The sequence below is a fragment of the Panthera leo genome, chromosome A2 (assembly GCF_018350215.1).
Source record: "Panthera leo isolate Ple1 chromosome A2, P.leo_Ple1_pat1.1, whole genome shotgun sequence".
NCBI lineage: Eukaryota > Metazoa > Chordata > Mammalia > Carnivora > Felidae > Panthera > Panthera leo.
In genome coordinates this window covers 48,816,519-48,833,222 of record NC_056680.1, presented here as the reverse complement: position 1 = coordinate 48,833,222, position 16,704 = coordinate 48,816,519, and the positions used below count along the sequence as shown (strand labels likewise).

Below are 16,704 nucleotides of genomic sequence, written 5' to 3'. Positions count from 1 at the left end.
TTTTCTGGCTACCAGTACCTAACTAATACCTTCAAGATAGTAGACAGTCAAGATTTGTTAACATTAACTGACAATAAATGGTCTCTTCTACATCCTACTACAGTTATGTAATATAAAGAAACATTAGTGGTGATGCTATAAATTAAAAAGTAATTTGGGAGCGGATAAAGAAAAAGAGAGGTACATTATAAAGTGACAGTTCCTATAAGTGATAACTCAGGGAGGAAATTTGGTAGTAAGACAGTTGGATGAACAGTCTATAACCCTGAGAATACATTACAATCACTTCTCAGTTGGACAAAGATCACATAACAGTCATTATTTATTTAAAGAAACAATCTCCATAGTGTAGAAAGTGATAATCCAGTGAAATCCTTAGTAGTATTATTGGTATAATATTTCCTTGACCCCAAAACATGCTTATTAATATACTTTCACATTCGGCTTTTTCCAATCAAAATTAAAATTAGGTTGTCAACATTTACACATTTATAATTTCAAAATGGAAGTGTATTTCTTTGCAATAATAAATCCTTCCCCCTTGTTTTACACTTTTGTTGCCTGTATGAAACACAAGCTGTACTGATTTCACAAGTCTAAGAGCATTCTCTAGTTTACATTTTTCCTTCATGGGTAATTCTGGCATTGGATATTTTCATATAACTTATAATTCTTATACAAAGTCTTATGAAATGACTTCACTTAATAATAATACTTAAAATAATATTACTTAGGGTGATACATATAGGCATATACAATGAAAGAAACAAGCTTTCTTGACTATCTGAACTTTTACTCTACAGTGATATGACTTATCTTACAGACTACATATATTTTAAAAGATACTATATTTACAAAAAAACCCTACAGCTAACATCATACTTAATGCTGAAAAACTCAAAATTTCCCCACAAAGATAAGGTACAAAGCAAGGGTTGTCCCCCACACTACTCATTTTCAACACCATACTAGAATTCCTTGGTGATTCAATTATGCTAGAAAATGAAATAAAAGTTATATAAATTGGGAAGAAAAATATAAAAGTGTCCTCTTTCACAGATGACATGATCATCCATGTAGAAAATCAAAAGAATCAACAACCACCATAACAAAAACCTCCTGGAACTCGTAAACATAAGAAAGTTGCAGAATAAAAGGTTAATATATAGAAATCAATTGCTTCCTTCTATAACAAAAATATAAAAGTGAAATTTGAAATTAAAAACACAATAACATTTATACTAGTGCCTCAAAAATAATTAGGTATAAATCTATAAAATAGGTATGAGATCTGTATGAATAAAACTATAAAACTCTGATAAATGAAATCAGAGAACCACAACAATGGTTATTCCACATTCATAGATAGGAAGATTTAATATTGTCAAGATGCCAGTTCTTTCCAATGTTATCTATAGATATGCAATCTCAATATAATGCATTCCCAATAAAAATCCCAGCAAGTTATTTTATGGATATTGACGAACTGATTCTACAATTGATATGGGGAGGCAAAAGACCTAGAATACCTGGCACAATATGGAAGGAGAAGAAAAAAGCTGGAAGAGTGACTCTACCCAACTTCAAGACTTATTATAAAGCTGTAGTAATTGAGACAATATGGTATCTGTGAAATAATAGACAAAAAATCATGAATAGAATACAGAGCCCAGAAATAGTCTGTCATAAATATAATCTTTGGCAAAGGAGCAAAGCAAGACAATGGAGCAAATATAGCCTCATCAACAAATGGTTCAATTGGACATCTACATGCAAAAAATCACATCTAGATACAAACTTACACCCTTCACAAAAACTAACTCAAAATGGATCAAAGACCCAAATGTAAAACACAAAACTTTGAAACTCTTAGAAGAGATCATAGGAAAAATTCTAGACGCCCTTAGGTATGGTGATGCCTTTTAAGATACAACATGAAAGTAACAATCCATGAAAGAAACAACTGATAAACGGGACTTCATTAAAATGAAAAACTTCTGCTCTAGCAAAGAAAATATCTAGAGAAATGGAAGACAAACCACCGAGTAGAAGAAAATATTGGCAAAATATGAATCTGGTACAAAGTTCTTACCAAAAATATATAAGGAACACTTAGAACTCATCAATAAAAAAAACAAAGAACCTGATTTAAAAAATGTCCAAAGACCTTAACAGACACCTCACCAAATAAAATATATGGATGTAAATATGTGCACAAAAAGATGCTCCATATCGTATATCACCAGGGAAATTAAAATCAAAACAACAGTGGGATAGCACTATTAGAATAGCCAAACTCTTGAACACTGACAACACTAAATTCTGGGAGGGACAAAGAACAGCGGGAACACTCATTCATTGCTGGAGGGAATATAAAATGGTATAGCCACTTTGTGAGACAATTCCACAGTTTCTTCAAAACAACATAGTCTTACCATACATTCCAACAATTAAGCTTCTTAGTATTTACTCAAAGCAGTTGGAAACATGTCCACAAAAATCCTGCACATGGATGTTTATAGCAGCTTTATTCATAACTGCCAAACCTTAGAAGCAATCAAGATGTTCTTCAGTAGTTGAAAGGATACATAAACTGTGGTACATCCAGACAATAAAATATTAGTCATCACTAGAAAGAAATAGTTACCAAGGCAAGAAAATACATGGAGGAACCTTAAATACATATTACTAAGTTAAATAATCCAATCTAAAAAGTCTACTTAGTATTATTATTCCAGTGATAAAACATTCTAGAAAAGGAAAATCTATGGGGATAATAAAAGATCTGTGGTTGCTTGTGTGTGTGTGTGGGGGGGGGGGCGGGGATTAATAGGCAGAGCACAAAGGGTACTAAGGGCAGTGAAAATACTGATATTATTATGATAAATATATCTCATTATACATTTTTCCAAACCCACAGCATATACAACACCAAGGGTGAAGCCTAAGGTAAATGATGTACTTTGGGTGGTTATTTTGGGTCAATGTAGGTTTATCACTGGAAAAAATGTGCCACTTTGCTGAGTGATAGCGATAATAGGGTAGACTACACATATGTTGGGGCAAGAGTAAGTGGGAAAGATCTGTACCTGCCTCTTGGTTTTGCTGTAAACCTAAAACTGCTCTAAAAACATAATGTGTTTTTAAAAAGTATCATTTTATAAAATCTATTTATTCAACAAATATTTATGACCGTCATTTCTTTTACAGGCCTTTTGCAAATGCTGGGTCTACAGAAGTGAATAAGACAGATGCATGATTAAGATTACCTTAGGCTGCATATAACAAAATATCTAGCTTAACAGTGGCTTAAAGATAAAGGGTAATTGTTCTCACATGAAAAGAAATCCTGAGGTAAATAATTCCAGGATTGTTTCAACAACTTAAGTCATTATGGACCCAGGTTTTCCATCTGTCTCCTAGCTTTTCTCAGTTGTCATTCACTTCTCTCATTAAGGGGACTGCCATCATTACAAGTATCCCGTCCTCACAAAATAACATGACAAACACAAGAAAAAGGGAAGGCAGGGATTTTTCTCCTTGTGAGAGGGATGGGCACATACTCTGCTTTGCCTGGGACAATTGCAATTTATCCCCTCTTTTATTTCTAATTTGTCCTGGATTTGGATAATAAATAAGTTAGATAGTTGCTATAGTAGCATGCATTTTTTCGAGAGAGAGGAAAATATTTCTGAGAGCCTCCTTCAGAAAATGTTTTCACCTGCTCATCCCATAAATGCAGGGAGACGTGGGTAAGTGAACAGTTGGCATTTTAAACCTTCACAGAATGAGGAGGCTTCTACCCTTCTGGCCAAAAAGAAGGGTGAAAGAATGACTGTTTTTCAAGAGTTAAGAGCATAGGCCATAAATTACAAATCTGCATTCTCGGAGGTAACTGGAATTTCCTCAAACCTCACAGACTGCAGGAATAAATGGAGTTACATTATGTAGGCCCTCACAAGCCCCACTGACACTTTCCTATGTGGTTCATGCACATTATCTTCAAGGGTATCACATACATTTTCACAAACAAGTCTGTCAAATATCTTACTATTTCCTAGGAGTCACTGTTTTCCTTTGGATATCTTCTGGGTTCAGTGGAACTTCCAGAGCTCTGCCAAGCATCATGTTTTCCAGTAACACCAGGATCCCCTGTTTTGCATTGCTGCCAAGGCAGTGCACATGGTGTCAAAGCTATTCAGAGGTCTGGGGCAAAGTAGCAGAGAATGCTATTCTCTCCATATGTTGGACTCCTGTTAGGACATTCCAAAGTATTACTATGAGCGTCCCAATGGCTGACAAAGTTTTTAGGAAAATGGAACTTGAGATGGATACGAATTAGTTTCAGCAATATTCAGCAGAATTTCCCTTGAAGAGAGAACTTGTTTTGACTTGCTTTGGCCAAAGAAGTTAAGGTTGAAATAAAGCGCATCCCTTCAAAATAAAGGCATTTAAGAATAGTTTGTGAATGTGCCACTCTTTCTTTTTGGCAACGTAGCACAGAATGTATTGATATGGATATGCCATAAGATAGAAATAGCCTAGAAGGCTAAGCAAATACATGGAGGCCAACTACCCTGGAATGTCTCCTAGAGTCAGAGAGTACTTCACATGGGTGAGTACTATTTGTTGTTGTGTTAGTTACTGAGAGTTGGTCACCACGGTGTAGCTTAGTCTATCCAACTGAGACCTTTTTTTTTTTGTGTGTGTGTGTAGAGTCTGACTGTTCCCTATGGAAATCCTGTGTGAATTCAATGGGTTCTGGCCTGGGAAGAGTAACTTGGTCTCTTTCTTTTGACAACTAAGACTTTCTTACTGGATCAGACTAATTTTGTCATTCTTCCTTTAGAAGGGATTCTCTCTCACAGGTCTGCTCAATTCTGAAACAATTAGATTTTGGGAGAGCTGATAGTTCATCAGTATTTCTCAGGAATATCTGAAGCCATCACTTAGACTTCATCAACATTCTGTGATATATAACTTAGAATAACTGATTATATGTGAAGATGCTTCATGAACAGAATAGCCACTGCATGGCTGAGATAATGGGATTAGGAATAAGCCTCAGGCGACAAGGGAAGGAAAACATCATAGGGTTGATGAGACTAATGGTCTCATAAGACAAGAATATATAGATTTCACAAGAGAGGGATAAAGAAAGGGAGAATAATTTAAAAGGGACATCCATGTGAGGTAAATAGCACTTGTAAAGGATGTAACTCAGAGAAGATACAAGATTTAACAAAAGGCCTGGCAGAAGACTGTCCTAATATGCAATCATATTTGTTAAGTCATTTGAGTTGTAAGTTACAGAAACCCATTCAAGGATCTTATACAAGTAACAGGAGTCTATAGTTGATAAACATGCGAAGTCCTGATCCAGACATGGGGAGCCAGGGGTGTGATATGAACTCCACGCCTTATCTCTGAGTCAAGGTTTTGAATCAGTGTCACCTGAGTCACATGAGCTGACAGTAAGTAGAGTGTGGGGCTCTGCAGGTGAGAATGTGGGGGCTGTAACAAGTGGAGAGAATGGATGCAGGGTAGGCAGAAATAACAGATAATCACTCTCACATTGAAGGACCCTTTGGGGATGATAGAGTTGAAAATTTTCACCTACAGGTGAAAAACTTAAGTCGTAGGAAGGGAAAGCCCAAATGTAAATATTGGAAACTTTATAATTAAATAATAGTTAAATATTATTGAGACCCAAGGTAGGTCAATTAATAAAACATTTATATCTTGGCAAAGAATCATTAAAAATACATAAATATATCAAATATTTTAACTCAAAATCCATCCATCCACACACACACACACACACTCTCACTTGCCAATCTTCTGGTGTATGATCATGAAATTTTTTCCAAATATGCATCACCCATTTGGCCTCCCTGTTATAATCTTGAAAAAAAGTCAACTATAATAAAATTCAGTTTTGTGGTCTTTAAAGTGAAATAAAAACTTGAGGGTAGTTGACTAGTAGTTAAGTGCAGTATGTTTCTAGTGCTTATTATTTCCTTTAAAAATTTCCACCAAATTTAGCCCACAACTAACAGTTACAAACTTACCAAATCTTTCCAAGGAACTCAAATGTATCTTCTTTGAAATAGCATCTCTCATTCTCTTTTCCTCTCTCTGCACTCACTTCATTGGTTTATATGATTTTCATTACATGAAATAATTATGGTAATACATATTACTGCAGTAAATACATTTAGAATCAAAAATAGCTATTCCTGAGAGCTAAAAATTAAACTGGTGGGACATACTAGGGATCCGATTATTAACGGGGAGTGTTCAGGGTACTGGGGACATCAGACAGCATATCATGCAAACAGAATGGATACATTCTTTTTGGTTTACATATTCACTGGTTAGGAAATGATTGGTGGTCAGTTAAGCAAAGCCCATTAAGAAAGCATGTATCCTCTGGGAAGCCATCTGGCCCAAGACTCTTGTATCTTGGGAGATTTCTGATTACTGATTCAATTTCTTTGCTGATTATGAATCTGTTCAAATTTTCTCTTTCTGTTTCAGTTTTGGTAGTTTGACACAAACACACACACACACACACACACACACACACACAGGAATATTACTCAGCCATCAAAAAAGAATAAAATCTTGCCATTTGCTATGATGTGGATGCAGCTACAATGTATTGTGCTAAGTGAGATAAGTCAATCAGAGAAAGACAAATACTATATTATTTCACTCATATGTATAATTTAAGAAACAAAACATGAACATATGGGAAGGGGGGAACAGAAGGGAGGGAAACAAGAGACTCTTAACAGTAGAGAACAAATAGAGGGTTGATGGAGGGAAGTGGGTGGGAGATGGGCTAAATGGGTGATGGATGTTAAGAAGGGCATTGTTGTGATGAGCACTGGGTGTTGTATGTAAGTGATGAATCACTCAATTCTCCTTCTGAAGCCAATATTGGGCTGTATGTTAACTAAAAATTTCAATAAATAAAAAAAAGAAAAAAAGAAAAATCTTCCTAAAAAAAAAAAAAAGAAAAGTAAAGGAAAAGAAAGCGTCTATCCTATGAGACAGGAAAACGCATGGCCCAAAACCTGGGACTTTATACACATAAAGTGAATTGTTCTCAGCTCTCCTTAGTTACTTTCAATTGAGATTTCTCTGTTTACATTTCTTACCACTTGCTCAAGGCCAACAATGTCTAATTTAAACAACACAAGATAAAAAATGAGATGGTGTTTTTCTTCACATACCCATTCTTGTCACACCCGTGATCTGCTCACCGTCTCTCTCTGTCTGTTCTATGAGTAGAAACAGTACAGTTCAGAAAGGAAGTGCCCACGGAGTGTCTAAGACAAACAGCCTTACCTGTGCCTTCCTACTTTCTGAGGAGTCAGAGCTGAGGCTTCCCTTGTGTATTTGGAACATTCCAGCAAGTCACCTAATTAAGCCACAGGGCCAGTGCTGCCCAGATAGTCTCTCCAAACTTGAAAAAAAGGCAAGACATACAAAGAACGCAAGAGGTGCAAGATGGATAATCTCAAGGAAGCCATGAGTGGTAGGCACTGCCCTTAAGGTTCATATTCTAGTTGTAAGTGCCACAGGTGTGTTTGGTGCTCTCAGGAAAGGGGGCATGTAGCACATTTTAGACTTGGGAGCAATGAGTTTGCTTTTGCAGGGTAGACTAACTCTGAGAAAAGCAGGAAGTCTTTTGAAAATACTAATGATTTGATCTGTCTTGAAGAAAAAGTTATTTTCCAGAGAAGTAAGAAATAGGGAAATGGGAAACTTTGGTGCATTTTAAGCACTGAAAGAATCTGTTATGGATATGAGCCAGGAATCTAGAGTAGGCTACAGAGGCTTGAGGCACCGACCTGCACCCACATTCTCCCAATCTTTGTTTGGACCTGTATTGTGTCCTGGTCTCTCTTCCTCCTTCGTATCTCCATAATTTGCAAGCTGGTTTTTAGGGGGAAAATGTAAAATTATTCTAATATGATATTTTCTTGTTTATACTTTTTTTTTAATCACCTGTCACTTCTAAATTAAGTAGACAACTAATGAGAGCAAGGACCTGGTCTAGACTGTCACTTGCTATATCTCACTGTTTAGGTTGGTGCCTGATACCCTGCTAGAGTTTACCAGTATTTATAAAAGATTCATTAAAGCAATTGTCATGACACTGAACATGCAAAACTCTCATTGCTCTCTTATTAAACCAGTTATAGCTCTAAAAGGCATATGCATTGCTCAGAAATAGCACTGTGGTTTAAGGCAATGTTTTCTTTCTTGTCATTTTCTGCCATTCACCTACAAAACCTTGTGATATGTGTGGAACATTCTAGGTAATCAAGGAAGGCTAAAGTAGGACACATCTAAATTGGAGCCAGAAATATTTTAGTTTAGCTCTTCATAGCTTTGATCTCCAGTTTTAGGAAAAATAAAGAATTCATTTCAGTCTTGAATTAAAAAAGCATGAAATAACCAACTTTTTATGCCAGGTCCAGAGCATTTTTTGTCTCTCCTACATAGATTGCAGATTTAATTCAGGAACCAAGCTGTTCCACAGACACATTTGAAAACATCACCAATAGTCAGAGCCATTATAGTTAGCTTTGAAAATCCACCCTTCATTACACTAGCTCCCTAATGTTAATGATTATAGCAGAGATGAAAAGATACTGGTCCACAATCCCTGTTGACTATAATTAGAGGCTGCCTTGGACAGCCTATTCTCAGAGAAGCAGAGCACTTTGTAGGGCAAAGAGTTGAAAGCAACATGGACATTTTTTGCTCTGAGGACTTGCTGGGGGCTGGAAAGGATGACAGAAAATCCTAGTTAATGGGGTAACAGAAAAGAGGAAAATGCCAGAGATCCCTTGGCTCATCAGACAATTCAGAGACACTGAAAATTACAGAAGTGTTTTGGCTCAGGAGCTGGAGGAGAGCTGCCAAGTTGTGGAGACGTTCTCCAGATATCCTGTGAGTGTTGGGCAGCGATCAGGGCCATGGCCGACCTTTCCCGGGCACAATTCCTATCAACATCAAATTGAAAGGGGGAAGAACAACACACTTGGCTAGCAAACACAGAAGCCCTTTCTTCTATAAATGGAGAATAAATACAGATAGAAGATAAAAGAAGATGAGCACTACTCTCAAAGAGGCCACGTGCTTGCTAGCAATTTTGCCTAAAGCAATTTATTGCTAATTATTCATGCAGATTGAGAAAAGACCAGCCAAAAATTCAGATCTTTGCTGAACATGTTCAAAATATAAATCTAAAGAAAAGAAACATGTTGATTATTGATTGCCTTTTTCCTGTTTGGATTTGTACATACAACATTACAAAACACAAAGATACAGGGATATAGGAGTATTATAAATATTTGGAGGATGTTCCACGACAGTAGAAATCAATATGGGATATTTATCAAAAAGAAAAAAGAAACATTAGACAGGAGAGGAAAACTTATTTGCTGATACAGAATATTCTCCATTTTATTAGTTTCATTTGGGATATTTCATAGCTTGCTTTACAAACCTTAGTGCAAGCAAATGCATTTCTTTTTGCACTTCTTTAGGAGTGTGTCACTATAAATGCACAGCGACAATCTTGATGTCTCATCTCCTAAGTGAGCAAAACTAGTCTGTTCTATGTAGCAATGCACATAGACAATATGGCAAGACATAAGCCACACACACCGGCCGAGAGAGAGAGAGAGAGAGAGAGAGAGAGAGAGAGAAAATCCTCATTTTTATCTGGTTAGGAGCAGAGAGTTTTGTATAAAGAGTTGCTGCCCTATCGTGTTCCAATGTTAACAATCTCTCTCTCTCAATTCATTGTTTGGAACAACCTCTCCCCAAAAGAGAGATATAGATATAAATGACATAGATATAGATATAGACATTGATATAGATACAAATGTAGATATAGATATGTTTTTTCCAGATCTAGGATGTTGTTTTGTGTTTAAGAGCTTTGCATATTACCCCTCTCCCCACCCAAAAAAGAGAACTTTGTGTATCCCTAAATACACAGCAGGAATTTTTTTTTCAAGAATTTATAAAAACTTCAAGATACTTAATAATTTCCATAAATATCATGAAACTGGAGCTAGTAACCATGGAGTATAGGCATCCATGTCATGCGGCATCTACAGCCAAGGAAGAAAGGACCTCACTCATTCCTTGCTTGCTTTCATTCTCACCTGACTCTTACACTTCACTTCTCTATAACATCACCTGAGTGAACATTCTAACCACCTTTGATCACATTCTACTTTCCAGACACTGCCCAGACTTTCAGAATAAAGAACACTTTCCTTAGCATAATTTCAAGACCCTTCATTATCCAACTCTGGCCTGTTTCCCTGCCATATTTTATGGCAGGATGTCAGGTTGTCTGTGATTCCTCCACCCATCTCAGCATCCAAACACTTAAAAATGTGGTTGAGTATCTGCCATACGCAAGCCAAGGGGTACTAGTGCTGGGGGCACAATGCAGGGCATACATAACAGATATGTTTCTAGACAGAGACAAGTAAAGAGATGCTACAATGGTAGGGGTCATGAAGGATGCCGCAGAAGCAACAGAAAGGGTGTCTAACCCAAACCTGGCTGAGATGGAATGGTCACATGTAGCTTCAAAGGAAAATTAATGTCTGAGCAAAGTCCTAAAGGACAGAATTAGGAGTTAATTAGGCCAATAGTGCAGTGACTAGAACTCTAGGAGAGAAAAGAGTTGTCCCAATGCCCTGTAAGTGGGAACGTTTTTAAAGAACCATAAGGATTTCAGGATTTCAGGGTTGTGCTGTAGAATGAATTATTTACTGTTATCGCAGCATGCCCTGCTCCTTCACTCTTCTGTTTCTGTCCCTGGGTTGGGGGTGGATGGTGTTCTTCTCCTCACCTGCTTGATACATTTCAAGTCATGACTTTAGCTCCTCTCAGGAGTATCCCCAACTGCAACACCACCACTCAGAGAAACTTCCACAGTATCTCCTTTGTACCCTGTGGTATCGATTCCATATTGCATTTACAGTGTTTCTCATGTTACCCAGTCAATGGCTATTTTTGTCACCTTCTCTCAGCTCTGTATGCCTTGAAAGTAAGGATTTTGTCCTCATCTTGTTTTTCAACTCTCAGAACAGAGCAAGACATATGGTGGATACTCAAAATTTTTAGTAAAAAGGAGTGGAGATAGTTAAAATGTTATCTTTTATTTTTGCAACCCATCTGCAAATGCATTGGTCTGTGTTGTAAGATAAGCAATCTTCTCAGGACACATACTGGGGAATGAAATGAATTCAAAGCCTCCCAATGAACACATGGGTGACTCATGGGATCTTTATCTCCCCCAGATAACACAGAAAGGCAACAGTGACTGAACCACAACCTGGCTTGTTTAAAAAGGTCTCCATAGACCATGCAGGCTACTGGGGAGAATAATTAATTATACTGGAGTGGAAACAGAATAGAAAGAAATGCAAATATTTGATCCCTTTTTGAGTGAGAGGATAGAGGCTTTTTTAATGTGCAAAGCAAGCATGTTTTAGGGAATCTTTAGAGACATGGTCCATCAGAAAAGAAACACAAAGCAGGATACCAGTGGAGGAGTTCCTTTTCTTCACAGTATCTTCTTTTCAAAATAACTTTTCTTTTCAAATTAAAGGAGAACATAAATTGTAATCAGCAACTTCTGTTAGATCAGAAGGATACCAATAAACACCCTCTCCTCCTTCTTCCTCTTGAAGACTCTTTGTAGCAGCAAGGAAGGCAAAGGAAAAGAAAGGGGCAATGATTTAGGAAGGCAAGAGAAAGAGAGTGAGAACAAAAGAGACCGATGAAGGCAAGGTGATGTTGGTGCCTGAGAGAGGTGGTGTGCAATGAGATCCTGGGGGCTGGAAGACACTCCACGAAGTAACAAAGAAAAGAATCCCCAGAGTTATTCTCCTGTAGAAGTAATGGATACATTGCAAAGGGAAAATATTCTTTCAGAAAAATGCAGTTCACTTACGTACACTTGGATTATGTCATTATTTCACTTATTAATGGTGATGCTCTTCTCTCAGAAAGCTCTGGTGCCATAATAAAAAAAAATGAGAATTTTGATATTATAAAAAAACATGATCTCTTCAAAAGAGGACTATCAATGAAAAGAACAGACCAGATACATGGCCTAATGTGCATTTCATGGCTACAAGTTTGAAATTACACTGCATACATTATGTAAAAACACCAAACCTTCAAAAAGACACCTGACTGAGCCATCCTGCATGGCACAAACCAGTCTCTTAGCATATTTTACAATGGTTAAAACCCATACCTTCAACTGTTGCTCGCTTGGGCTGGATGGTGATGGCTCCTTCCGCAATATCTTCATGCTGGTGCAGTGGGTTTATTTTGGAACCCCAGCTGTCTGATCCCACCCAAAGAAAATGGCCTACTTGGTCAGCTCTTTTGGCTGCTGCAAGTATCTGCCTGTGAAAAAACAGGAAAAGTTATATTAATGATAAGGAACAGCTGCTGAACGTATATATATCAATTAGGAATCAAGCAGAAGGAAAGCAAGCTACCAGTTCTCAAAAAGTAAGTAATCAATGGCAAAAAAGAAGTATGTCAAAGGATTTATATCCCTGCATATATAAAGAAATTTTATAAACTACTAAGAAAAATGATCATAACAGCTTGAAGAAAATAGGCAAGAAACAGTAAAAGACAAATGACAAAAGGAGAAATATAAATAACCCGTAAGCTGGAGATACATATTCACATACATTAGAAAGGAAGGAAACGTAAAATAGGGTAAGATATCACACTTGCTTCTCATGTTGACCAAAAGATTTGTTTTGTTTTGTGAATCTGGGCATGGGGCTGGAGAAATGAGAGTTTGCATTCACTGCTGGTGGTCTATATAATTTCTGGAAAGCACCATGTCAATCTAAATTAAGGGTCTTAAATTATTCATTAAAATGAACAAGTATGCCATGCTTGAAAATTTTACAGCCCAGTTTTATAAATAAAAATGCTATATAAATGGGGCACTTGAGTGGCTCAGTCAGTTAAGTGTCTCAGCTCAGGTCATGGTCTCACCATTCCTGAGTCCAAGCCCCGTGTCGGGCTCTGTGCTGAAAGCTCAGAGCCTGAGTATGTTTCGGATTCTGTGTCTCCCTCTCTCTCTCTCTCTCTCTGCCCCTCCCCTGTTTGTGCTGTGTCTCTGTATCTCTCTCAAAAATAAACATTTAAAATTTATATATATATATAACAAGGGCAACAAAGCAAATAAAACAAAATGAAAAATGATCATTCATGGTACAGTTATTATAATATATTTTTGGAAGAAAGAAGAGGTGGATAAGGTGATTGCATTTGTAGAACAGAGGAAGCTACAACTAAGAGTCCTCTGGTGGGTCATACCACAGGAGAAATGATTTGTTTGTTTCTCAAGACTTGGAGGTACCAAGTGTCACATAGGTACATGGCCAAATTCTTTTTCTTCTTGGCAGAAAATGGAATGGTAATTTTCTATTAAAACTATAAGGTATAGGTTCTGATATTGTAAACATCCAAATACCAGAAAGTTATGAATGAGAAATGGTGAATTAAACCTGTTAATTATAAGTTAAATTTATCACTAAGTATTAAAATGGTAAGACTCTCTAGGGAATTTACTCTTCTGTGGGGGGCCGGGCCCCGGTGCCAGGCTGAGACCGGGTCTAGCAATGTTTCCCTTTGACTCAAGCCAACCCGGTGGTTCCCCCTCCCATTCATGTGGGAGGCTGAGACCGGGTCGAGCAACATTCCCTGTTGACTCAAGCCAACCCGGTGGTTCCCCCTCCCATTCCCCCACTTTCAAGGGCATACGAAAGCCTTGTCAAGGCTGAGAAAGTTAGTTCCTGAAGCCTGTGGTCTGCAGGTGGCAGTAATGCTACCTCCCTTTTTCTACCCCGAGTCAGATAGAAACAAACATGGGAATTGTGTTTTGCTAGCAATCTTATCAACAAGGTCTTGTTGTGACCCATCTAGAAAATGCACAAGAAACACAGAACTAAATGTTTTGGTTGGCAGCGATTATGTGAAACCTGTTTATTCTTAGAATGGCTTGACCCATAAGAGTCTGGATATAAAAGATTGTGTACAGCAACAATAAAACCGTCACTTGGGCCATCAGCCCAGGGGACCCTCCTGTTCCCAAACTTTCTCTTCTCTCTTTTTTCTTGCATTCCCCTACCCTCAGGACCCTGACCTCGGTGTTTGTCGCGCCGGTCGCGACACACTTCTGCCTACAGAATACAGAAAACTAAGAGAGTGTCTCCCCTGGGAGAAAACAGCTTTTCTCAAAAAATCTGGACCACCCTAGAAGAATAATTCTATATACTGCCATAGAGAGACCCTCTAATGGAATGGCAACTTGGATGTCTGGCCAGACCACTCAGAGCCCTTTTAGGTGATATGCACTGCCCATGTATCAAGAACTCTTTGGTCTTTCTCTCAAATGGGAACTTCCAGAAATCACCCGTAATTGCAGAAAATCTCCAATGTAAACTAGAAACCAAATAAGTTAACACAAAAAGGAAACTGATGTATAGTGGGGCAGAGAAACATATAGAAATGAACAAAAACAAATATATTTAAATAAGAATTATCATATCTTCTGTAATCAAGAACGAGATAACATAGAAAATAGAAACAAACAATGGGAAATAGCTCTTAGTTATTAAAATATGAAATATGTTAGAAGAGAAAAAAAAGAGTGAAGAAAATTATCCAGAAAGCAAAACAACAACAAAAAGGTAGAACACATTTCAGAAAATATAAGAGTCTTAAAGAATGAATCTAGGGACACATATATTCAGCTAATAAAACTTCCAGAACAAATATACAGAGACAACAGAGTGAATTTTGTAACAATATATTTTTAATGAAGAAGAGACCAAGAAATTGATAATATGAATTTCCAAATTTAAAAGATTCACTCAGCAAAATAATGGGGAAAAATCAAGCATGTCACACAATTTAAGATTTCTGGGGAAAAAAATTAAAATATCCTAAAAGCTTCCAAAAGAAGATCAGGACACAGGGAGAAAAATAAGAAGCAGAGTATCACCAACCCCTTAATAGCAAAAACAATCAAACAAAAAAAAAAAAAAAACAAGCAAACAAAAGATGATGGATAGTGGAGCAATGCCTTCCAAATTCTGAGAAAAAAAAATTTTATAATCTGGAATTCTAATATTTAACACACAAAGAATCCCAGTACTAACAGAATTAGCATATATGTCCACTAGAACTTACAGACTTTTCCACCCAAAATTAGAACCCCAAACTCCCTGAAAGTTACAAGTCCTACAACTCATTAGCCACCATAGCTATTGGCTGAAAATCATTTATGTGCCTGGTATCATGTAATTAAAAATAAGTCTGAAGGCACCTGGATGGCTTGGACAGCTGAGATTCCAACTTTAGCTCAGATCATGATCTTGGGGTTCATGAGTTTGAGCCCCACATCGAGCTTACTGCTGTCAAGACTGTCAGCTCTGAGCCCACTTCAGAGCCTGCTTCAGATCCTCTGTCCCCCTGTCTCTGCCTCTCCCCAGCTTGCATGCTCTTAAAAATAAATAAACACTTAAACAAACAAACAAAAAAACAAACATGAAGCTATGCCTAACCGTTCCAACTACTAAGTAAATATGGAGAATGAGAACATTTTTTAGGCATGCAACACAAAACGTTTTCCTTGAATTTAGCCTTTACTAGAAAGTTTTGAAGAGCATGCTCCAGCAAAATGAGGAAAGAAACCATAAACATAAATGAGTGACAGGGAAAAATTTCTTACCATGATATAGATTGGTCCAGAATAAAACAGGAAGGTGGATATTTGAGAAGGTAAGTGTCCAGGAAAAAAAAATGGAACTCATGGATTATCTTTCACATGAATATATGGAAACAGATGTGAGACATAGGACATTAGTAAGAAAAAGCAAGTAAAAAATCATCATATGAATGCTTTGAAAAACTAAACCTTTTACCCAAAAAAATCATATCATAGAAAAAAGATCTGATGCTGTGGTATATGATATTTATATAATCATAATAAAGCACGTACTCATTTCTGTTAAATGAAAATCTTATAGGATAACGTTGAGAGAATAGGGAGGGTACAAGTGAACCAAATTCTACCTAACATAAGAGGAATTAATAGATAATATTCAAATTTAATAATTCCAAAATTGTGTTATTGGCACATTATGCAGATAAGACAGGAAGAAATAGCTGAAAGAATTAAAATAACTGCTCAAAAAGAGCTTAACCAAAGAGTGTGAAGGGACTGGACATTGCTGTTTGTATCAAAGTGTTTCACTTATATTTTAATTTTTATAGGTGTTTTTCATTTTAATAAAAATAAACACAATCAATCATTTGTACTCTTGACCTAGAGATACTATTTCTACTAATCTATGCAAAGGAAATGTCAAATACGCTGTCAAAAATGTATGTTCGTTACTGCAGACAACCTAAAGGTAGAGCAATAGGGGACTGTCTAAACAAACAAGAGTGCATCCGAAGGATGGATTAAAAAGTAATTAAGAATATGCTTCATTAGAAAAAAAAGTGAATATAATTAGCTTTCCACAAGCACTTGTTAAAAAAGAAAAATCAATGAATAAAAACTGCAATAGGTTATTCAAGTCGTATATAATAAAAGCTGGCTAAACT

General features: G+C 36.9%; 1 protein-coding gene across 1 annotated transcript in view; it reads right to left on the bottom strand.

Moving 5' to 3' along the window:
• Positions 1-16,704, bottom strand: part of GRM7 (glutamate metabotropic receptor 7) — a 735,854-nt gene that overhangs the window by 404,353 nt on the left and 314,797 nt on the right. Inside the window, exon 4 of the mRNA XM_042930029.1 lies at positions 12,314-12,468. Coding sequence (XP_042785963.1) covers positions 12,314-12,468 — 155 coding nt within the window. The remainder of the gene's footprint in view (positions 1-12,313; positions 12,469-16,704) is intronic.